The sequence below is a fragment of the Trichechus manatus genome, unplaced genomic scaffold, assembly GCF_000243295.1.
Source record: "Trichechus manatus latirostris isolate Lorelei unplaced genomic scaffold, TriManLat1.0 scaffold00182, whole genome shotgun sequence".
NCBI classification, from domain to species: Eukaryota; Metazoa; Chordata; class Mammalia; order Sirenia; family Trichechidae; genus Trichechus; species Trichechus manatus.
The window spans coordinates 4,110,849-4,134,372 of NW_004444118.1; the positions used below are offsets into that span (position 1 = coordinate 4,110,849).

The 23,524-nt window shown below is 39.8% G+C and overlaps 1 protein-coding gene across 5 annotated transcripts in view; it reads left to right on the plus strand.

The window, feature by feature from the left end:
• Positions 1 to 23,524, plus strand: part of RIMKLB (ribosomal modification protein rimK like family member B) — a 78,047-nt gene that overhangs the window by 40,892 nt on the left and 13,631 nt on the right. For all 5 annotated transcript variants that reach the window (XR_001121542.2, XR_002825751.1, XM_004387254.1 and 2 more), the window contains exons 3-5: positions 17,969 to 18,199; positions 19,531 to 19,617; positions 22,239 to 22,442. Coding sequence is in view for 3 of the 5 variants with exons in the window: in XM_004387254.1 (XP_004387311.1) it covers positions 17,969 to 18,199; positions 19,531 to 19,617; positions 22,239 to 22,442 (522 nt within the window). In the remaining 2 variants the exon portion in view is untranslated. The remainder of the gene's footprint in view (positions 1 to 17,968; positions 18,200 to 19,530; positions 19,618 to 22,238; positions 22,443 to 23,524) is intronic.

Consider the following 23,524-nt stretch of genomic DNA (forward strand, 5'->3'; position numbering starts at 1 on the left):
CCAGCATCCTTGAAGACTGCTGTGATTGCTGTTTTATGTAAGTCAGATTTGACAGTGGGAACTGCCCTAACTGAATTAAGACACCTAACTACAATGAGGCTGATTGGACCCCAGGTAGTAGGGGCCAAGTGGCTGCACTCAATCAACAAAGACAGGGTGAGTGTGGTTACAGTAATGGACAGAGAAGTCAAAGCAGTAATCAGAATAGTCTGACTCATACAGATTTATGGCATTGGCTACACAGCAGTGGTGTCCCTAGGATTGAAATAGTTAGGAAGTTTACTAGATATTTACTTAATATGAACAAATGGATGAATTCTAGATCAGGTGAAGAGCAGTCTAACTCACATCACCAGAATAGAGACTCATGGTCCCTCAGTCAGTTCCTAAATTTGAGTTTGATGACCCGTAACCCCTTGAATGAAGGGGAGGCCAGATTCCCTTGAGGAGGGACTCTAATACACTTCCAAAAATTTTTACTGTTTATCTTTCTCCCAGCTTTCCCCCAAAAGGCATCTAGGGCCTCTTAACGAGAGTGACTGTTCATTGGGGAAAAGGAATAAATCAGACTTAAGGGATTACTGGATACTGGCTCTGCACTGACAGTAATTCCAGGAGACCCAAAACATCACTGTGGCCCACCAGTCAGAGCAGGGGCATATGGAGGTCAGTTTATTAATGGAGTCTTGGCTCATGTCCGTCTCACAGTAGGTCCAGTGCATCCCCGAACCCATCCTGTAGTAATTTCCCCAGTTCCAGAATGCATAATTGGAATAGATATACTCAGCAACTGGCAGAACCCCCACCATGGATCCCTGACAAATAGAGTAAGGGCTGTTATGGTAGGAAAAGCCAAGTGGAAGCCATTAGAACTGCCCCTACTTAGGAAAATAGTAAACCAAAAGCAGTACCACATTCCTGGAGGAGTTGCAGAGATTACTGCCACCATCAAGGACTTGAAGGATGCATTCAGCTTGCCTGTTTGGCCTGTGCAAAAAACAGATGGATCTTGGAGAATGACAGTAGATTATCAAAAACTTAACCAGGTGGTGACTCCAATTGCAGCTGCTGTTCCAGAGGGAGTTTCGCTGCTTGAGCAAATTAATACATCTCGTGGTACCTGATATGCAGCTATTGATCTGGCTAATGCCTCTTTCTCCATACCTGTTTCAAAAGGCCACCAGAAGCAGTTTGCCTTCAGCTGGCAAGGCCAGCAATACACCCTCACTTGCCTACCTCAGGGCTATATCAACTCTCCAGCCCTATGTCGTAATTTAGTCTGCAGGGACCTTGATCACCTTTCCCTTCCACCAGACGTCACAGTGGTCCATTACATTGATGACATTATGCTGATTGGACCTAGTAAGGAAGAAGTGTCAATGACTGTACTTACTGGTAAAACATTTGTGTGCTAGAGGGTAGGAAATTAATCCCACAAAAATTCTGGCACCTTCTACTTCAGTGAAATTTGTAGGGGTCCAGTGGTGTGGGGCATGTTGAGACATTCCTTCTAAAGTGAAGAATAAGTTATTGCATCTGGCTGTTCCCACAACTAAAAAGGAGGCACAACGCCTAGTGGGCCTCTTAGGATTTTGGAGGCAGCATATTCCTCATTTGGGTGTGCTACTCCAGCCTATTTATCAAGTGACTCGAAAAGCTGCTAGTTTTCAGTGGGGATCAGAACAAGAGAAGGCTCTGAAACAGGTTCAGGCTGCTGTGCAAGCTGCTTTTCCACTTGGACCATATGATCCAGCTGATCCAATGGTGCTTGAAGTGTCAATGGCAGATAGAGATGTTGTTTGGAGTCTTTGGCAGGCCCTTATTGCTGAATCACAGTGCAGACCGTTAGGATTTTGGAGCAAAGCTCTGCCATCCTCTGCAGATAAATACTCACCTTTTGAAAAACAACTTTTGACTTGTTACTGGGCCTTAGTAGAGACTGAACGCTTAACCATGGGATACCAAGTCACCATGTGGCCTGAGCTGCCCATCATGAACTGGGTGTTGTCTGACCCACAGAGTCATAAAGTTGGACATGCATAGCAGCACTCCATCATTAAATGGAAGTGTATATTCGAGATTGGGCCCGAGCAGGACCCGAAGGCACAAGTAAGTTGCATGAGATAGTGGTCCAGATGCCCATGGTTTCCACTCCTGTAACATTACCTTCCATCTCCCAGTCTGCACTTAATGGCCTCGTGGGGAGTTCCTTATGATCAGTTGACCGAAGAAGAGAAAACTCATGCCCGGTTTACAATTGATTCTGGGTGATATGCAGACACTGCTTGAAAGTGGACTGCAGTAGCACTACAGCCCCTTTCTGGGACCTCCCTGAAGGACTGTGGTGAAGGGAAATCCTCTCAACGTGCAGAACTTGGAGCAGTGTACCTGGTTGTTCACTTTGCTTGGAAGGAGAAATGGCCAGATGTGTGATTACATACTGATTCATGGACTGTTGCCAGTGGTCTGGCTGGATGATCAGGGACTTGGAAGGAACATAATTGGAAAATTGGAGACAAGGATTTATGGAGAAGAGGTATGTGGATAGACCTCTCTGAATGGACCAAAGAAGTGAAGATATTTGTGTCTCATGTGAATGCTTACCAAAGGGCGACCTCAGCAGAGGAGTGTTTTAACAATCAATTGGATAGGATGACGCGGTCTGTGGAAACCAGTCATTCCTCTTTCTCCAGCTACTTCCGTCATTGCTCAATGGTCTCATGAACAAAGTGGCTACAGTGGCAGGGATGGAGGCTATATATGGGCCAGCAGCATGGACTTCCACTCATAAAGGCTCACTTAGCTACAGCCACTGCTGAGTGCCCAGTCTGCCAGCAGCAGAGACCAGCACTGAGTCCTCGATATGGCTCCATCCCTCGAGGTGATCAGTCAGCAACCTGATAGCAAGTTAATTATGTTGGACCACTTCCATCATGGAAAGGGCAGTGTTTTGTCCTTATTGGAATAGACAGTTACTCTGGATATGGATTTGCCTTCCCTGCAGTCAGTGCTTCTGCCAAAACTGTCATCCGTGGACTTACAGAATGCCTTGTCCACTGTCATGGTATCCCACACAGCATTGCCTCGGATCAAGGGACTCACTTCACAGCAAATGAAGTGCAGCAGTGGGCCCGTGCTCATGGATTCACTGGCCTTACCATGTTCCCCATCATCCTGAAGCAGCTGACTTGATAGAACGATGAAATGGCCTTCTAAAGACACAATTACGGCGCCAGCTAGGTGGCAGTACCTTTCAGGGTTGGGGCAATGTTCTCCAGGAGGCTGTATATGCTCTAAACCAGCATCCAATATATAGTGTTGTTTCTCCCATAGCCAGGATTCATGGGTCCAGGAATCAAGGGGTGGAAATGGGAGTGGTACCAGTCACTATTACCCCTGGTGACCCACTTGCAAGGTTTTTGCTTCCTGTCCCCTTAACCTTATGCTGTGCAGGCCTAGAGGTCTTAGTTGTAAAGGGAGGAATCCTACCACCTGGAGACAAATCACTGATTCCATTGAACTGAAAGTTAAGAATGCCACCTGGCCACTTTAGGCTCCTTATGCCTCTGGATCAACAGGCAAAGAAGGGAGTTAGCATACTGGTTGGTGTGATTGATCCTGATTACAAAGATGAAATCAGATTGATATTATATAATTGAGGTAAAGAAGAGTATGTCTGGAATGCAGGAGATTCCTTAGGGTGTCTCTTAGTACTACCATGCCCTGTGATTAAAGTCAATGGAAAAGTACAGCAACCTAATTCCAACCTAATTCTGAGTAATGATTCATACCCTTCAGGAAGGAAGTTTTGGGTCACCCCACTGGGCAAAGAACCAGGACCAGCCGAGGTGCTTGCTGAGGGCAAAGGGAATATGGAATGGGTGGTGGAAGAAGGTAGTTCTAAATACCATTTACAGCCACGTGACCAGTTGCAGACACGAGGACTCTAATTGTTATGAGCATTTCTGCATCAAATATTTTTGTTTCCTTCACCTATAAAATAAAAGATATAAACGGGGCCAGTGCGTTTTCTATTGTACGCATGTTAGTTGTACCATGTTAGGTGCAAGTATGACTTTCTAATTGTCTTTATTCAGAGATTATATATGGTTTAAGGAGGTATGTACATGTACTTGAGCTGTCAGCTTATCTGCCGAACTTGGGATTCGTCGATGTTCACAGCGTCTGAGCGGAGCCCTGTTCTCTGACCTGCCAATCTTGGGTTCGCCAGCCCCTGGAGGTACATGAATCAGGAAAAACTTCGTGGTCTTGCCTGCTGATCTTGGAATTAGTGAACCTTCACAGCCTGTGAGCGGGAGCCCTGCTGTCTGACCTGCCGATCTAGGGCTCGCCATCTTGTGCAGCTGCATGACTTGGGAGAGGCGTCTACCCTGATCGACAGACTTGAGATGTTCTAGCTTCTACAATCATGTGAGCTGTTTCCTTGATAAAAATCTCTCTCTGTTTGTATATTTATACGCTTTACTGGTTTTGCTTCTCTAGAGAACCCAGCCTAAGACATGACCTGTCTAATCTGTGGTTGAAGGGTGAACCTCAGGAGCGACTTCATTACTGACCTAAAAGGGTGTCCAGGGGCCATAATTTTGGTGGTTCTCCAGTCTCTGTCAGGCCAGTAAGTGTAGTCTTTTTTGTGTGTGTGAGTTAGAATTTTGTCCTACTTTTTTCTCCAGCTCTGTCCAGAACCCTCTGTTGTGATCCCTGTCAGAGCAGTCAGTGGTGGTAGGTGGACACCAACCAGTTGTGCTTCACTCAGTCTGATGGAGGCCATGGTAGTTGTGCTCCATTAGTCCTTTGGACTAATCTTTCCCTTGTTTCTTTAGTTATCTTCATTCTCCCTTGCTCCCGATGGGTTGAGACCAGTGGAGTATCTTAGATGGTCACTCACAGGCTTTTAAGACCCCAGATGCAACTCACCAAAGTAGAATGTATAACATTTTCTTTATAAACTATGTTGTGCCAGTTGAGCCAGATGTACCCCGAGACCATGGTCCCCAGCATTTCAGTCCCTTAGGGAGTTTGGATGGGTCTGTGGAGTTTCCATGAGCTTGCCTTGTACAAGTTGTGCTGGCTTCCCCAGTATTGTGTACTGTCTTACCCTTCACCTGATTTACCACTTACCTATTGTGTATTTAGTATTTTTCCATCCCCACCCTTCTCCTCCCTCATAACCATCAAAGATTGTTTCTTTTTGTGTGTAAACCTTTTTCATGAGTTTTTATAATAGTGGTCTCATGCAATATTTATCCTTTTGTGATTGACTTACTTTACTCAGCATAATGCCCTCCAGATTCATCCATGTTATGAGATGCTTCACGGATTCATTGTTTTTTATTGTTGCATAGTATTCCATTGTATGTATGTACCATAGTTTGTTCATCCATTCATCTTTTGATGAGCATCTACGTTGTCTTCATCTTTTTGCTATTGTGAACAATGCTGCAGTAATCATGGGTGTGCATGTGTCTGTTTGTATGATGACTCATGTCTCTAGGATATATTCCTAGGCATGGGATTGCTGGATCATATGGTATTTCTATTTCTAGCTTTCTAAGGAAGCGCCATACCGTTTTCCAAAATAGTTGCTTCATTTTGCATTTACAGCAGCAGTGCATAAAACTTTTAGTCTCCCTGCAGCCTCGCCAACATTTGTTATTTCCTGTTTTTTTATTCGTGCTGGTAATGCCTGGGTGAGATGGTATGTCATTGTGGTTTTGATTTGCATTTTTCTAATGGCTAGTGATCTAGTGATCACAAGTATTTCCTCATGTGTCCGTTGGCTGCTTTTATGTCTTCCTTGGTGATGTGTCTGTTCATTTCCTTTGCCCATTTTTTAATTGGATTATTGATGTTTTCGTTAGTTTTATCTGTGTTTTCTTCGATCTCTCTTTCCTCAAGTCTTGGAGAGTCCTAATTATTAGCGTCTTTTGAATTCCATATCAGGTAGTTCTGCCTTTTCTACTGCTAGAAGGTCATCTGATTCTTTAGTTTTTCTTTATTCATTTGCTGGAGCCATCTTGTCCTGCTTTATGTTTTGTTTGATGTCTCCAAGACATTAAGCTATTATTTTCCTTATTTATCGATTGTATTTTTTTTTGTTTTGTCCTGCTTTTTTTTTTCTATTTTGATATGTCAAGGTGAGTGGGCCAGACATGTTTTGCTGCTTACTCATCTGTGGGTACGATCATTCTCACCACCTTGTCCATGTGGGCAGGGCAGCAACAGGCAGGGCAAGCCTGCTTTGCTGTATGCTGGTTTGATGAGGTGACTGAGAGTGGACTGGGTGGGCACTCTCTGTCTCTTGATGTTGATCTAGCAGTGTGGGAGCTTTCCCAGCCCTTGGCCAGATAGGCGGGGGTGTCAGATGGGGAGTGATGGTGGGCTCACTTCCCACCATTTTGAACTGGCAGGGTGGCAGTTCGGGCCTGGTGTGGTGGCTGGCCTGAGCACTGGGGTGGTCTAGCTGCAGTGGCACATTGGGGGCCTATGGGAAGGGGGTAGTGGCGTATGCCGCTAGGTGGGGGGTAAGAGAAAAAGGGTAAAGAAAAAGTAACTGGCTGATGGGGCCTGGGCAGTCTTGGAGGCCATCTTGAAAGGGGGGAAAATGGTGTATGAGGTTAGGTTAGAGGTAGGAAAAAAAAAGAAATAAGATTTAAAAGAAAAAAGTAAAATAAGTGGTGGTGCAGTGAGGGCACGGCAGACCCCTGGCAGTGGTGGGCTGGTGACTTTTGAGCCAGCAGCACAGTGGGATCTAGTACTAATTTCCTGGCAGTGGGAATATAAATTATACAACCTTTCTGGAAGTCAATTTAGTAAAACTTACCAAAAGAATTCTATGAAACTATTTATACCCTGACTCAGCAATTCTGCTTTCAAAAATTTGTTCTAAGGATGTGGTGTACTCTGCCAGGTCTGAGGGAGAAAGAAAAGGAAGAGACAGAGAAGAAAAAAGTTTAAAAAAATTTTTTTTTGCAGTGTGGTAGGGACCAGCAAGTAAGAGTGGGGCGGATCTAATTGCTGGTTGGAAGGGAGAGGATGTGGTGTGTGGAGCTAGGTGGGAGGGAGAGAGGAGAGAGAGAAAGAAAAAAAACAAAATGGCACTGAGTGAGCCGGCTGGTGGGAGTGGTGCAGGCCAGGGGTTACGGCAAGCTGGTGTCTCTCTTCTGAAGTGGTGCAGTGCAGCCCATTGGAAAGCAGTAGTGGTGGCACACTGGGCTACGTGGGAGGAAGAAAGAAGAAGAAGAAAAGTAAAAAAGAAAATGGCGCTGAGGGAGCTGGCCAGTATGGGCGGGTTAGACCCAGGGGCCGACTGGAAGGTAGGTGAAGTGATGTGCAGAGCTAAGTGGGAGGGAGAAAGAAATGAAGAGAGAAATGAAAGCAAAAAATAAATAAATGAAATATGAAGTGTCCAGAGCCAGCAGATAGGGCCTGGACAGACCCGCTAAGCGGTATGGCACAGCCCATTGAGGTGGTGTGGAGGCACTGCACAGGGTAGGTGGGCAGGAGAAAGAAAACAAAGGGAAAAAGAGAACAAGAAAGAAAATATGGCACTGAGGGAACCGGCCGTTGAGGGCAGAGCAGAACCAGGGTGGCGTCAACCTGGTGCCTGTCTCGCTGGGCAGCGCAGTGCAGCTTTTTGGGAAGGGGCAGAGATGGCACATGTGGCTTGGTAGGAGGGAGAAAGAAAAGGACGAAAAGGAAAGCGAGAGAAAAAATGGTGCTGAGGAGCTGGCTGGTGTGGGTGGTTTGGACTGGGGTCAGGGCGAGCTGATACCTCTCTCGCCAAGTGACACAGCATGGCAAGGCCCGTCAGAAAGGGACAGAGGCGATGCATGGGTCTAGGTGGGAGGGAGAAAGAAAAGGAAGGAGAGAGAAAAAAGAAGAGACTTGGCAGGAGACAGCCAATGGGGGCAGGACAGAACCACGGGCTGGCTGATAGGGAGGGAATGTGATGTGCAGAGCTAGGTGGGAGGGAGAAAGAAAAGAAAGAATAGAGAAAAATTGAAAGCAAAAAAAAAAAAAAAAGGCAGTGGGGCAGGAGACGGCTGGTGGGGATGGGGATGACCCGGGGAGGCCATATGCCAGTGGCTTTCTAGCTGAGCGATGAGGAACGGCCTGTCGAGAAGGGGCATAGGCAGTGGTGCATGGGGCTAGGCGAGCGGGAGAAAGAAAAGGAAGGACAGGAAAGAGAAGAGAAAAAAAAAATGGTGCTGAGGGAACTGGCTGTTGGGCAGGGTGGAACTAGGGTAGCGGCGACCTGGCGTCTCTCGCCTGGCCCGTCAGGGTGAGGAGGATGTAGTGCAGAGGGCTAGGTGAAAGGGAGAAAAAAATGGCACTGAGGATGCTGGCCGGTGGGGGCAGGGCAGACCTGGGGTGACAGTTAGGTGTAGGCTTTCTGACCAAGTGGCCATGGCCCATTGGAAAGCTTTAGAGGCAGCATATAGGGCAGAAGGGTGAGAGGTGGGAAAGCATATTTTTCTGGTTACTGGGCGCTCTGTCTCCTGTTGGCAGCTCTGTGAAGTTCCCTTACTCCATGTCTAGGGTTGTTACTGGCCATGCTCCAAAATGGCAAACCTGTGACGTGTTAGCTGGCAGGGGACCTCCACTCTGTAGCTCTCTTCATTCTCTGTTCTCTTATGAGTTTTTTCTTCCATTTGGTGCTTGATCTAGATTTTTATCCCTTCATTTGATGCTTAGGGTTCCAGGAGTGACGTTTGTATCTGTTTTACTTAGTTTTGGGATCTTTGCTGCAGAGGGACGGCATGGTGCTTCTGTGTATAGTGCCATGTTGGCTCCACCCTCCATAGTTTTTTAAAAATATGTAGCTGTATTCAGAAAGCTTTAGCTACCATGAAGTGTGTTAAGTTGCTCTTGATTGCCAAAAGTTGGATATGAATAGATTGATACAAACATTTGTGTATAGAAATGTATCATTTTTGAAAGTGGACGGAGGGACTACACCTTCTTTGCTTACATTAAAAAGAAGCTTTGTTTCCTCCCTCTCCTCTACCCTTATCTGTTCCTGGAAGACTACCATTAATTTATGGCTACCATTAATTTTTAAGTAGTGACTTAAATTGTACATTTTCGCATTTATAGTCTGTTTAGCTTTTCTTTACCATTTCGGTTAAGAATGCCAGAGCAAAGGGTAATGATTAGTGTGGATATAGTATTTCAGCTTTTTTATTTCTAAATCATATTAGGATAGCAAGAGGGGAAAAACTTCATAAAAGCAAGATTTTTATGCTAAGTTAGCAAAATAGAACTATTTCTTTCTAATAATCAACTTTTCATGTGTTAAATATCGAATACACCAGATGCGTTTGATTGGAGAGGGGATAAAGAAACTAGTTCTCAAGTTGTATTGTCAGTAATCGTTACTACTTGTGTCATCAGCCTACCTCACCCTACCATTATGAGCTGAGAGCAGTTGATGCTCTAACAATTATTAAGCTTTTACTATGTTCTAATCACTTACTAAATAACTTTACATGAATTTGTTTTTTTCCTGTCATCCTCAGTATTTCTCAGAAGGACCTAGGACTTTATATTCTAAGGCTCGTTGTACCTTAAGATAGGTCTTCAACAAAGTTTTTGAATGAATAAAATAAAAAAATGGATATATGAATGGATGAGACTCTTAAGGTTATTTTGTCTGGTTACCAGTTTCTGTTTCATGAAGTATTTCTCCTGAGTCAATTTTTATTTTACTATCTAGGTGTAGAAAAATGAAAGAGAATATTCAAACATGCAGTGTTCGAATGTATTTATAAAAGAAGCTGGCTGGTCATATTACCTTGAATAAAAGATGCTTTTAAAATGGAGTAGCCATAATCTGATTGCTTGTTTGCTTGCTTTCTATTATCCTCTTCTCTTTCTCTCTCTCTTTTTTTTTTTTAAAAAACCCACATGACTGTCAGCTGCAGTGCAACAGTGCTCAATGATAATAAGGTGAGCTGTTAGAGCAACCTTCCTTTTGTTTCTGTACTGCTGATGAGGGATCTGGAGAAGGAATTCTTTTGATTCCTTGTCGTTCCCAAAAGAACATGCCTTTGAAGATTAAAAATGTTGTCTCTACCTGGGATTAATAGCTAGATAAGACTTGGAAACAAGATATTAAGAAATTAGAGGGGAAAGGATTACTGAGGATGTTAAAAGGGGATATACTTGTGGAACACAAAGTATTGTTAGGAAGCAGCTAAGCAGATGTGAAAGGCATAAGAATATAATCTTACCATTATTTTTGATGTTTCATAATTGGTAGTTATAAGAGTTGTTAACTAGCCTTAAAAAGATTTTTGTGATGTTTTATGTAACTCTTCAGAATTATGCCATAAATTCTTACTGTTAATTGTCCTCTTCAAAGTTTAGGTAATTACTTTTCCTCCTTTGTCTTTGATTAGTTTAGGACCTGGTAGGAGGGGAAAAGACCACTGATTTAAAAAAAAAAAGTCTAAGGGAACAGTCTGATATGTAAGATGCACATAAAGACAGATTGACATTTATGGGAGGCATTAGTTCTGTGTGACTCAAACCCTTTTGTTGCAATTTTTATTTGTTATAAATGTTCTGGAGCAGATCATTTAGAAAATAGATTTATAATGATTCGAGTGTCTTAAAACATTCAGAATTCTCATTTTTGGGATTTGATTCTTGAGGATTTACATGCATGAAATACCATTGTTGATGGTGAATTAAATAGCTTTGTCAGTTAAATAATGAGTCGGTTTTCTGGAGCAAAACAACTGAATTTTTGTTATGTGAATTTAACTCGGAGTAGGCAACTCAGAAGAAGCTGTGAATCTCTTACACTGCCCTTTTATTTTTTTCCATCTAGATCTTACAGTTTGAGAAAGAATGTATTAGAATTCTAGTCCTAGATGTGGTTCTGATTATTACCTTTATTAAATTGTTTTAACTTTTAGTCAGTCTTTCCTCTCTCTGTCTTCAAGATGAACTAATGTAAATAATTATAATGGAATAGTAACACTGGCAAGGGGAAATGGGGAAGTGGAGGAACAGTAAATGGACTTTTAGTTTAAGTTGATGATAGAAAGGATGAGAAACTATAAAAACTGAAATGACCAGCATCAGTTTTCTTTAGATAATACTCAGGAATTTGATGTGATATCTTGATTCTTTTGTCCACCCTACCCCAACCCCCATAATTTATTAAAAATTTTAAGCAAATAGAATTATGATCAGCTATATGCTTGTTAAGGAGCCCTGGTGGTGTAGTGGTTAAACGCTTGGCTGCTAACCAAAAGGCTGGCAGTTGGAACCCATCAGCCACTCCTTGGGAGAAAGATGTGATGTCTGCTCCCATAAAGATTACAGCCTTGGAAATCCTGTGGGGGCAGTTCTGCTTCGTCCTGTAGGGTCTCTATGAGTCAGAATTAACTTGATAGCAGTGGATTTGGTTTTTACATACTTGTTACCTAGATTGTGTTCAGTAATAACCTTTTGTCTTAGTTCTTTATATCTTTCTTTTGATGTGTATAAACTACACATATACATACATAAGTAGATACTCTGAGAGGAGTTAACTTTTCAAAGTTAGTAGCCATCTTTATATCACTTCACCCCTAAATACTTTAATATGTGTAGCTAAAAAAATGACACTGTCCTTTGAAATCCAGTAACATTAGCACACTGAAGAAAATTAGTAACTCCCTAATATCATCTAGTATTTACTAATGTCATCCAGTATATGCTGTAGAATCAGATTTTCTAAATATCTTTCAGTTATTTTAAAATTAGGATTTGGTTTATGCTTTGAATTTGGAGGTTATATCTTTTTAAATCTAGAACAATCTCCCCATCTTTATTTCTTCAAAATCAACGACTTTTTGAAGTGTTCAGAACAGTTGTCTTAAGAATGTCTCACTTTCTGGATTTCTCTCATCATTTCTTTGTGATATCTGCCTCCTGAAGTTTTCTTTAAATTGGCATGATTAGATCCAGGTTACAGATTTTGGGCAAAAAATGGTGCCCAAGAAGATGGTATATACTTCATATTGCATCTAACCAGGAGGCACAAAATGACAGACTATGCCATTATTAGCGGTGTTAAGCCTGATCAGTGGTTAAGGTGGTGCCTGCAGGGTCTCTCTGTTTAAAAAAAATCTGTTTTTCTGTTTGGTTTAGCAAATAATCTGTGATATTTTGGCACTATACACGTATAGCCATCAACATTTTCTTAATGCTTTTAACATCATTGATGATCCTTGCCTAGTTATTCATTTGAGTTTGCAAAATGGTGATTTTTGTAACTTTATTATTCTTTCTGTGTTTATTAGTTGGCATCTTTCTTTAAAGAAGATTGTTCCCTACTGGTGATGAAATATAAAAAACCTGTTGCTGTTGAGTTGATTCCAACTCATAGTGACCATATAGGACAGAGTAGAACTGCCCCATAGGGTTTCCAAGGCTGTAATCTTGAAGGTTGCAGACTGCCACATCATTCTCCTGTGGAGTGCATGGTGGGTTCAGACCACCTACCTTTTGGTTAGCAGCTGAGTACTTAACCACTGTGCCACCAGGGCTCCTTTGATGAACTATCCAAATCTAAAACCAAACCCATTGCAGTTGAGTCAATTCCGACTCATAGCAGTCCTGTAGGACAGAGTAGAACTGCCCCATAGGGTTTCCAAAGCTGTAATCTTTATGGAAACAGACTGCCACATCTTTTCTCCTGCAGAGTGGCTAGTGGGTTCAAACCGCCAACCTTTTGGTTAGCTGAGTGCTTAACCACTGTGCCACCAGGTGTCCTTTTGATGACCTATAGTTCCTTCTAAAAAGGTAGGGTAAATGTAATTTTTCCTCTTCATTTACCTTTTTTTTTTTTTTTTTTTTAAGAGTAGTTGTTGTCAGGTGCCATCGAGTCGATTCTGACTCAGCAACCCTGTAGGACAGAGTAGAACTGCCCCATAGGGTTTCCAAGGAGCACCTGGTGAATTCGAACCTCTGACAGAGTAGGGAGCTATATAATTGTCCCCTCCAGTGGTGGCATTCATGGACTTTTGTGTATTCACTGTATAATCAGTTAATTCTTTTTGATGGTCATATCATCTCAAATTTGGCTAGTGGGAGCCCCTCTTGGCTGATTACTATGTTCTTTTAACACATCTCCATTAGTCTTTGAGTACTTATTTGATTTTTGGCACAGAGATTGTATCATTTTTAATTGTGTACAAACAGCACTTCACTTGAAATTTTCATTTAAAATTCTGTAAGCTTTGGAAAGATTGAAGAAGTCCTGAAAAAACCTCTGAAAAATGCGAGTTTTGAAGGAAAATTAAATGATAGTAACGAAGAGCCTATCTACTGTGTGTTCTTTGTTTCCTGAGGAGAAAACACCAGTACTTACCATGCAGCCAAACTCTTATTTTCAAAAAGCAAAGGCTTAGGGTAGGCTACATAAAGAGTGTCAGTAAAAATAAGCCTCTCCCTTCCCCTCTTCATTATGAGTAGGGAGATTGTTAAAAATCTCAAAGGAATTTTTCAAGTTGGAGAATAACAAGCCCTTAACACCTTCTCATTCTCGGCAACAGCAGCAAACTTTTAATACGTAATATTTTTTTTTATTCTAGAAAATTAAAACAAAAATTGCTGTTGTAAGTTTTACTCATTATTGGCTTGATCATACTGTAAAAATAACGTGACATCAGACCTCGTCTAACTTCAGGAGGAGAGAGAATCAAGATCAACATCAGCCTAAGGCTGATATAAGATGGAGGGCAGACATACTTCCACTCTTCAACCTTTTTATCAGTTCTGACACCGGCTGTCCTTCCCCTGGCACTCTCTACTTCTCTGCTGGGTTTGATAACTCGTTGCAGTGACCACACAGAATTCACCGACCATACTCACAATTACAGAGTTGATTAGGGAAGTAACAGGTACAACTTGGGATCAGTATCAGCAGGCTACAACTCAGGATCATGATCAGGAAGCATGTAGACAGCCTGGAATGCTCCCCCAAAGTGGAGAGCACATCCCTTCCTTCAGTGCAGGACAGTTCTCTCAGCTCCTCTTGGCCGTGCAAGCAAGCAGGCCCTTCTTTCTGCTGTATATGCTCCCTGAGGATGGGTTCCTCTCGGCCCTCTCAAGATGGGCTTCTCTTGGTTCCCTCAGGATGGGCTCATCTCAGCCCGCCTCAGGATGAACTCCTCTTGACACTGGCCTCTGCCCTGCTCGGGCAAGTTTTACAAAGTTCTTTAGCTCTGCTGAGAAGTACCCAGAGGTACCTCACTCCACCAGGAAGCCTCCTGCCCAAAGGTGCTCAGCTTTCTCTCCGTGGGCCTGGAAGCCCACTGTAGCTGCCTTGCTCCTTGGGGGTATCTTAGTTATCTAGTGCTGCTGTAACAGAAATACCACAAGTGGATGGCTTTAACAAAGAGAATTCTATTCTCTCACAGTTTAGGAAGCTAGAAGTCTGAATTCAGGGTGCAAGCTCCAGGGAAGCCTTCTCTCTCTGTCAGCTCTGGGGGAAGGTCCTTGCCATCAATCTTCCTCTGGTCTAGGAGCTTCTCAGTACAGAACACCGAGTCCAAAGGACACGCTCTTTTCCTGGCGCTGCTTTCTTGATGGTAGGAGGACCCTTTTCTCTGTGCTCATTTCTCTCTTTTATATCTCAAAAGAGATTGACTCAAGACACAACCTAATCTTGTAGATTGAGTTCTGCCTCATACAATGTCTCATACAAGAGACATTGAATTTCTTTTTCATCCTCAATAATACCCATATATGGTGTACTGTGGAGCCCTGGTTGTGCAGTGGTTAAGCGCTGGGTTGCTAACTGAAAGGTCGGCAGTTTGAATCCACCAGCTGCTATGTGGGAGAAAGATGTGACAGTCTACTACCATAAAGGTTTACAGCCTTGGAAACCCTATGGGACAGTTCGACTCTGTCCTGTAGGGTCTATATGAGTCCGAATCGACTTGATGGCAACAGGTTTGGTTTTTGTTTGCTGATCTGACTGTGCTTTGGGTAGAGTACTCCCATTTTTAGGTGCTAGCAGATAGGCGTTTCATACTGGTGGTGTGAACTCAGAGTAGAAGAAAATGTTGCCATCGAGTCAGTTCCAACTCATAGCGACCCTATAGGATGGAGTAGAACTGCTCCATAGGGTTTCCAAGGAATGGCTGGTAGATTCAAACTGCCAACCTTTTGGTTAGCAGCCATAGCTCACTGGGGCTCTTGACCACTGCGCCACCAGGGCTACAGAGTTAGAACAGTACCCTTGCATTATCCACCTTCCTAAAAGGAGCATAAGCTGTCTCTAGTTTAGTGTAATGAGAGGATAGTACAGTAATGGTCAAATGTTATCTTAAGGCTCTCTATTCCTGATCATTCAAGTTTTTCTCAAAACAGTCCTTTTGTTTTCTCTTTCAGTTAAAGAATTTGATCATTCATGCCCAATCATGATGAATTTTACTATTTTTCATAATACTGCCTAATACTAGATTTTCCTAGGTTTTTTTTTTTTTCCTGTTTTTTTTCCTTAGGCTTTGCTCCCCTCTCCTGTCCCTTATTGAGATCTGTCAAATCCACATCTTAGGTTTCTCCACTTTTTGCTTTATTCTTTCAGCCCCTATATCCGTATTTTGTTAGCTATTACTTCTCTGCTGATTCCAGTACATAGATGCATACGTACATGTGCTATACCACCAGTAGGAACTCTATCTCCCTATCTTTCTCTATTTCTTTCTATTTTTCCATCCATACTTCACCTGTTAGAGAGTATTCTACTTTGACCGTGAAAATATTTCGTATCTAGATCCAAACTCAACACCTTCTGTCCCAAACTGACTTCCATTTTCAACTCTGCATCCTCTATATCCTAGTCTTAAAAACTTTTAACCCCCAATGGTATTATTAGATTTTTTTCAATTAAAAAAAAAAAGTTCTTGAATTTGCATATTCAGGCAAGCCACTGCTAAAGCCCAAGAAATCAGGAAGTGGAGGATTGCAAAAAGGTCCGGCAGATGATCTTAAGATTTAAGCCTGTAGCAGCAAATTGAATGAATGTGAGGAGAATGCCTGGAAGCCAGTGACAGACCCTCATGTCACCTGTCTACTGACAGCCACCTACCTGCCCACAACTCCTCCTGGAGAATAATAACTTCTGCTTCTCTTTCACCTTCAAAATTTTGTGTAATTGTCATTGGTGGATTCTCAAATGGAACCCTCCTGGTAGGGGAACGTGGCCCTGCTATTCAGAGGAAGGGTTAAAAAATGGGGATTATGTGGAGCTTCAGCAGGCAGTATTCAACACATGCCTTTAGTTCTCTTAATCAGAACAGATATAAACTTTTTAGCCTAGAATTTGTGGCTTTCCATATCTGACACTTACCTGACCAGTGTTATTTTTTATACTTCTCAATAGAACTTACAGTTAAGGCACACATTGTTCTAATGGTTGTTCTTGCCCCTGTGACTTGACTCCTGCTACATTTTACAGCAGAAAAGTCCTTTCTCTTTCTCTTCCTTTCCTCAAGGTTTATGCCCTAACTGCTATTAACTCTACCTCTGCCATAAAGGTTTTAGCCCTAACTCATCTCTCCAGTATCGTAACTTCTGCTGTATTAGGCTAAGACCATAAAAATTAATACTTACAGTATCTGTCTCTCCCAGTAGAATGAAAGCTCCTTGAGGGCAAGGGCCTTATTTATGTACTAATTTATTCCCAGCATTTAAAAACGAATCTGATACATAGTAATTGTATAGTATTTATTGAATGAATGTTGTCTGTGAGGGATCGATCATATGGTATATCTGTAAAATGTAATTCCATTCAGTCCACTCAAAAAAAAAAAAAAGAGAAAGCTGTATATGTATGGATATAGAAAGGGGTCCATGGTATAATTTTAAGTGAAGAGAGAAAGTTATATAAAATAATATAAAATAAATACATAAAATCTCAAGTTTCTAAAAAATTACATTTTTCTACTTAGATAACGGTGAAAACACGTACTATTAACATTGAGTACATAGAGTGTTGAATGTGAAGTGAATATTTTTGTATTTGAATGTTTTAAACTAGTATGTACTATTTTTAAATTTTATTTTTATTATGATGAGTATATGATAACAAAAAAATTGCCATTTCAAGATTTTTTACATCTACATTTCAGTGACATTAATTACTTTCATCATGTTGTGTAACCATCACCATTATGTTTCCAATTTTTTCTGTCACCTTTAATAGAAGCTCAGTGCCCCCCAAGCAGTGACTCCCTTTTTTCCTCCCTCCTTTCCATGTCTGGTAACCAAACCACTAATAGACTTTGGTCTCTGTACATTTTCCTATTCTAAATATATAAATAGGATCATACAATGTTTGTCCTTTTGTGACTGACTTATTTCTCTCAGCATGATGTTTTCAGAGTTCATCCACACTGTAGCATGTATCAGGACTTCATTTATCTTTATAGTAGAATAATGTGTGTGTATGTACTACTTTTTGATGAAAATAAGTTTTAAGGGAACAACTCATAAATAACTTGTTCCTTCAGTATTTGGGGCTTCCCTGAATAGAATGTTATTGGACAGAAGTTCTAGAAACCTGCCTCTTCCTGCCATCCTGTTTAGTCAAAGTCAGAGAAAGCTGGTTATATTGTCTATCCTTTCAGACATTTTCTGTGAATATCTAAACACTAGTAAAATTTATTCTGTTGCTGTTTTTAAAAACTCATCATGTGTCTGTACTTTTTTCACATCTAAACATAGAGATTTATGACTTTCTTTTTATTAGTTATTGAGTATTTCATTGTATTGACATGTATCATAATTTACTGAACCAGTGCAGGGATTTTTCTAAGGAGTGTCTCTCCATCACAATCAAATGTTAACAGACACCCTCCCCGCCACTTTGGTATGTTTCTTTTCCTCTATTCTATTGTATATTCCCTTCTAATGGTTTTTACTTCATTTTTATACATTCTAGGTCTACGGATTAATGGAGAACTAATCACTGCCTACCCCCAGGTGGTGGTAGTGAGAGTACCAACCCCTTGGGTACAGAGTGATAGTGACATCACTGTTTTGCGCCATCTAGAGAAGATGGGATGTCGATTGATGAACCGACCTCAGGCCATCCTGAATTGTGTTAATAAGTTCTGGACATTTCAGGAGTTGGCTGGCCATGGTGTTCCTCTGCCAGATACTTTCTCTTATGGTGAGTTCACTAATAAGATGTCTGAAGTTGTAGAGCACTGATAATTTTGAAAGCCATACTAAACCAATACATTATTTGATATAAGGAAATTTATGAACATGAAAGAACTCTTTATTCTTGTAAAATATAATTAAAATGTCACAGCAGTGCCAAATTGTTAAGCAGGCTTCTTGTACTTACTTTTTATATTTATTGAGTCACATATCAATAACAACCAAGTAGGAAAAAAGCACAGGTTACAGAACCACACTTTGAGTAGCACTATTATAAACAACATGCTAACGTATTTCCTGCCCTTCCAATTCAAGTTTGGAGAAGAGGAGACTTACTGTAAATCAGTACAGAGTTTTCCCATAAAGGTATTTCTCCAAATGAATGTCCAGTAGAATGTTTGAATATTTTATGAGGCTTTACAAAGAAATCCCTGACCTCTTCTTATTTTTAAGACTTTAAAGAAGAAGGGAATTCACCATGTCTGTACAGCACGTGTGGATACAGTTACCATTTTTAGCAAGCTGCACAAGAAGAGAAAAAGTTATTTTGAATGAATTGAGAATTCTGTCTTCCTGATACTTTTGAGATATTATAGGTTAGGTAATCATTCTACAGTTTTGATTTGAAGACATGGAAAGGAGTAAAGGTTAAAAATTTGGGGTTTAAAAATTGGAGCTGAATCACCTTAATTTATCTAAGCTGCAGATTTATAATGTTGTGGTTGTTCAGTGAACTTTTTCCTGGCTTAATTTTTCTAGCATTATGTGGATTTTTTTACAACTATAATCCATTTTTGTGATAATCTTGCTATTGTATTGTTTGTTCCTGAGAAATAAAAACAGTAAGAAGAAAGACTTAACACTGAGTAGCTAGGTGTAGAAAGAACTCTGATTAATAATTGAAATAAAGAAAATTGGTAAGCAAAGAGAATGGTGTATGTGCGTGCACCATGTCTTCAGCTTTCTTTACTGGCTGACTATTGAGTTTCTTAATCTGACCAGGTACTTCTGTTATTTGGGTGGTCAAGGAATAAAAGATTAAAAAAATGAAAAATGTTACAGCATCAGGAAGCTTTGTTACCTGAAAGGATATCAGAATATGTATAGTTTAAGACAACTGTTATTTATTTTAAAAGGTGGGTTTGTTTTAAAATGGTATTAATTGTACCTTCAGCTTATGTTTTTTATTTTCTCCAAGAAAAACAGATTTGATCATCAGGTTCTTACCTTCTACTTCCTTCTAATTATTGCCTTGTTCTACTGCTATCTTTAATGTAGATAAAATTTTTCATAAAACAGCTCTGTTGCTGTTCTTCCTAAATTTGTTTTTTTTACCAGGTGGCCATGAAAATTTTGCTAAAATGATTGATGAAGCAGAAGTATTGGAGTTCCCAATGGTAGTGAAGAATACACGGGGTCATAGAGGTGTGTATGAGTTGTTGCTATGGCATGTGATTTTGAAATTACTCAAGAATTTTTTCTTTATCATATCAATGCAGTTATTTGAATTTTTCTACTTGCTTGTGATTATTGACTAAATTGTTTTCTTATTGTCAATTGTTAAGTAATTATAGCTTTTGAAACAGATTCTGAAGAATATTAGAGGAAAGTTGTAGGTACATGGTACCTCAGATTTATAGAAGGCTGTTGTCGATTGTTCAGTTTGGCTAGAAGCTATTTCTGTTTGTTTAGTGGTTATCCTAGGAATTTTCACATGCATACTTAACTTAGACTGAGTTTCAAGTTAGTACCTTTACCTCTGAACAATACAGGACCTTCAGTTACAAACTTCAGTCGTCTCCCTTCTAGTTTTTATTTTTAAATTATGTATTGGGTTTATAAGGTACACAAAATAATTGACATAAATTTTTAGCACTTAATAAGTTTTAGCAAGCTTCCTGGACATAAAATCAGTACATACTAATAAATTACATATCTGTATATGAAAAATAAGCAATTAGAAAATAAAAATTTTAAAGAGTTATTTAAAATCTGTAAAGTAACTAGGAATGAACCTACTAAAAGATGAGACCTATATGGAAAAAATTATAAAACTTTATTATTATTGAAAGATATTGAAGAAGATCTTAAAAAGGAGATTTACCATATTCATGAGTTGACTGGCTCACTGTTTTTAAAGCTGTCCACTAGAACTTCATGCAGGGATGGATATGTTATATTCTTCACTAATCAATGAGGTGGCCGTTGAGCACTTGAAACATGGCTAGTGCAACTGAGGAACAGAATTTTAAATTTTATTTGATTTTAAATAATTTATATTTAAATAGCTACACATCACTAGTATCTACCAAATTTGATAACACAGGAATGGATGTCATCTCCTTAAATTGATTTGTAGATTGAATACAGTTTCAATTAAAAAAATCTCAGCAAGGGATTTTGATGATTCTAAAATTTATATGGAATAGCAAGTGCCAAGAATGATCAAGACCCTCCTGAGAAAAAGTAGATTGATTTTCCCCTTGTTAGTTACTAAAAATTTGTATAAAGCCATATTATTAGACCACATGCTTTTATGCATGACTAGGTATATATAGATCACCAGTGGTGCTGAGAGATTTGGTTATCTTTTTGAAGAAAAAAAAAAGATATACCCCTCCCTCACATTACAGATAAAAATTCATTATAAAATCGTAGACTTAAGTATGTGAGGTAAAGTTATAGAACTTTATTTTATTGTGCTCCATAGGATATATTTTATTCTTAAATTATACAAATTTTCAGAAGTAAATGAAGGGCTCTGTTAAGGTTTGACAGTACATTATTGTATCTATATTGTTATAAATGTTAAACTGTTTTTCTTCAAATATGAGAGCTTATTTATTTGTTATTATGATTTAGGCGAAAGTTTACAGAGCAGGTTAGTTTCTCATTAAACAGTTAATACAAAAATTGTTTTGTGCCATCCCCACTATGTGTCAACACTCTACCCTTCTCCACCCCAGGTTCCCTGTTTCCATTCGTCCAGTTTTCCTGCCGCTTCCTGACTTCTCATCTTTGCTTTTGGAGTGTTGTGCCCATTAGTCTCATACACATGATTGAACTGTGAAGCACATCTTTCACATGTGTTATTGTTGGCCCTATAGACCTGTCTAATCTTTGGCTGAAGGTTGAACCTCAGGAATGACTTCAGTACTGAGTTAAAGGGTATCTGGGGGTAATAAAGAACTTTTGAAGGCAGCATATAGAAATGTCTTAATGATCTCAGATTATGAAGGATTTCTTAAGGCATAAAAAGTGTAAATTATAAAAAAAAGATTTATAAATCGAAGGTCAGCACATGTTTAGCAGAAATGGCTGGATGAGGTTCAGCTGGGTTTGAACAGAGCAGAAGCCCATGGCCTTTTATGACCTAGCCTCACAAGGCATATAGAGTCACTTCTGCTCTGTGGTTGAAGCAGTCACAGGCCTTTCTAGATTCAAGGGGAAGGAACATAAATCCTTCCTCACCCCCTTGATGAGAGGAATGCCAAAGAATTTAAAACCATATTTTAAAAACAGCTATAACCATTGGCACAGCAATAGATTAAGTAGAACAGTGAATCCAGAGAATCCAGAAATAAATCCAGGTATATAATAACATATTGCTATGTTTTATATACTAATTACAATATATCAGTATACTACTAATATAATATATAACACATAAGTTTTAACTCAAAGGGAAAAGGTTTTGCTAATACATGAAGCTAACATTATTGGCTAACCTCTAGAGGAATACAAATCTAGACCCGCTACTTCACAACATATACTGAAATATTACTGTAAGAGTTTGGAGTGGAGGGAGTAGTGAAAGGAGATTATTAACTTTGTCTTTATACATTTTTGCATTGCTTCACTGGTTATTGTAACTGTGTGTTACTTTGATTAAACAATTCCAACAAAGAAAACTTAAAAAAAAAATAAAGTGCAGTAGGTTCTGAAGAAGCAGATTGTCTGGGACTCAAAAGAAGATACAGATAATAGATATCAACTGCCCACAGTTTGATGACTTAACGTATTTTTTATTCTTTTTCAATCATAAGGCAAAGCTGTTTTCTTGGCTCGAGATAAGCATCATTTGGCTGATCTAAGCCATCTTATTCGCCATGAAGCTCCATACCTCTTCCAGAAGTATGTTAAAGAGTCCCATGGGCGGGATGTACGTGTCATTGTTGTGGGAGGCCGTGTGGTTGGCACCATGTTACGTTGTTCAACAGATGGGAGGATGCAAAGCAACTGCTCACTAGGTAAGAATAATTCCGGGTATCTTTCTAGTATAGAAACGAGTATTACAACTTGTCTAGTGTATATTCATATATAGGTATCAGTCTTTTTACTTAGTTGAAAAAACACATTGTCTTTCACATGTAAATGTGATTTATAGACCTACATCAATATTATAAATACTGTATTTTTATGCAAATAACATAGCAACGATTGTGAGGGTGGCACAAAACCCCACAGCATTTTGTTCTGTTGTACATAGGATCACTTTGAGTTGGAACCAACTCGAGAGCACCTAACAACAACAACATATTGCAAGGTTGATTACCTACCACTGTTTACTCCTCATCTTCATTTTCCCGTATCTTGAGGTCTGGGTTCTTAGTCATATGTTAGTATCTTTTCTTGGATGGGATTTGTGAGTGATAGCTACCCTCATATATTTTTCTTTCTCCTTAAGGGAGAATAATGTCTTGGCTGAGATAGGATTCTTAGATTGTAAGAGTCTGGCTTCAGTTTACTACCTTTTAGGTTTCATTGTTGAAATTTAATGTTTAAATATACTCTGATCTTTTTCTTTTGTAGGTAATTTATTCTTTTTGCCTAAAAACTTTCCTTCTTCATAGAGCTCTAAAATTTTATCAATATTTTTAAATATGTGTCCTTTCTTATCAATCAGCCTGGATTCTAGTAAGCCCTTTCTATCAACAGATTTAGATTTTTTTTCTTTTGAAGGTTGCATACATATATTTTTAGATGTTTATTGGCCATTCTATTTATTTTGTGAATTATTTATTCATATATTTTAATTTTGTGTAGAGATTTTTTCTTCTTGTTGATTTGAAAGGGCTTTTTATATATAAAGAATGTTGATGCTACTTTTAGTGTTTTTAGCTTTTTAAAAAACTAATTAAGGTGGGTTTTCAAATTTCCGAGGCCAACTCTTCAGACAGGGATTGGACTGGACTGTGGGACATAAAGTGATACTTGTGAGGAGTGTGCCTCTTAGTTCAAGTAGATACAAGAGACTAAATGGGCAGCTTCTGTCTGGAGGTGAGATGGGAAGGCAGAGAGGGTTAGGAGCTGGTTGAATGGACATGGGGAA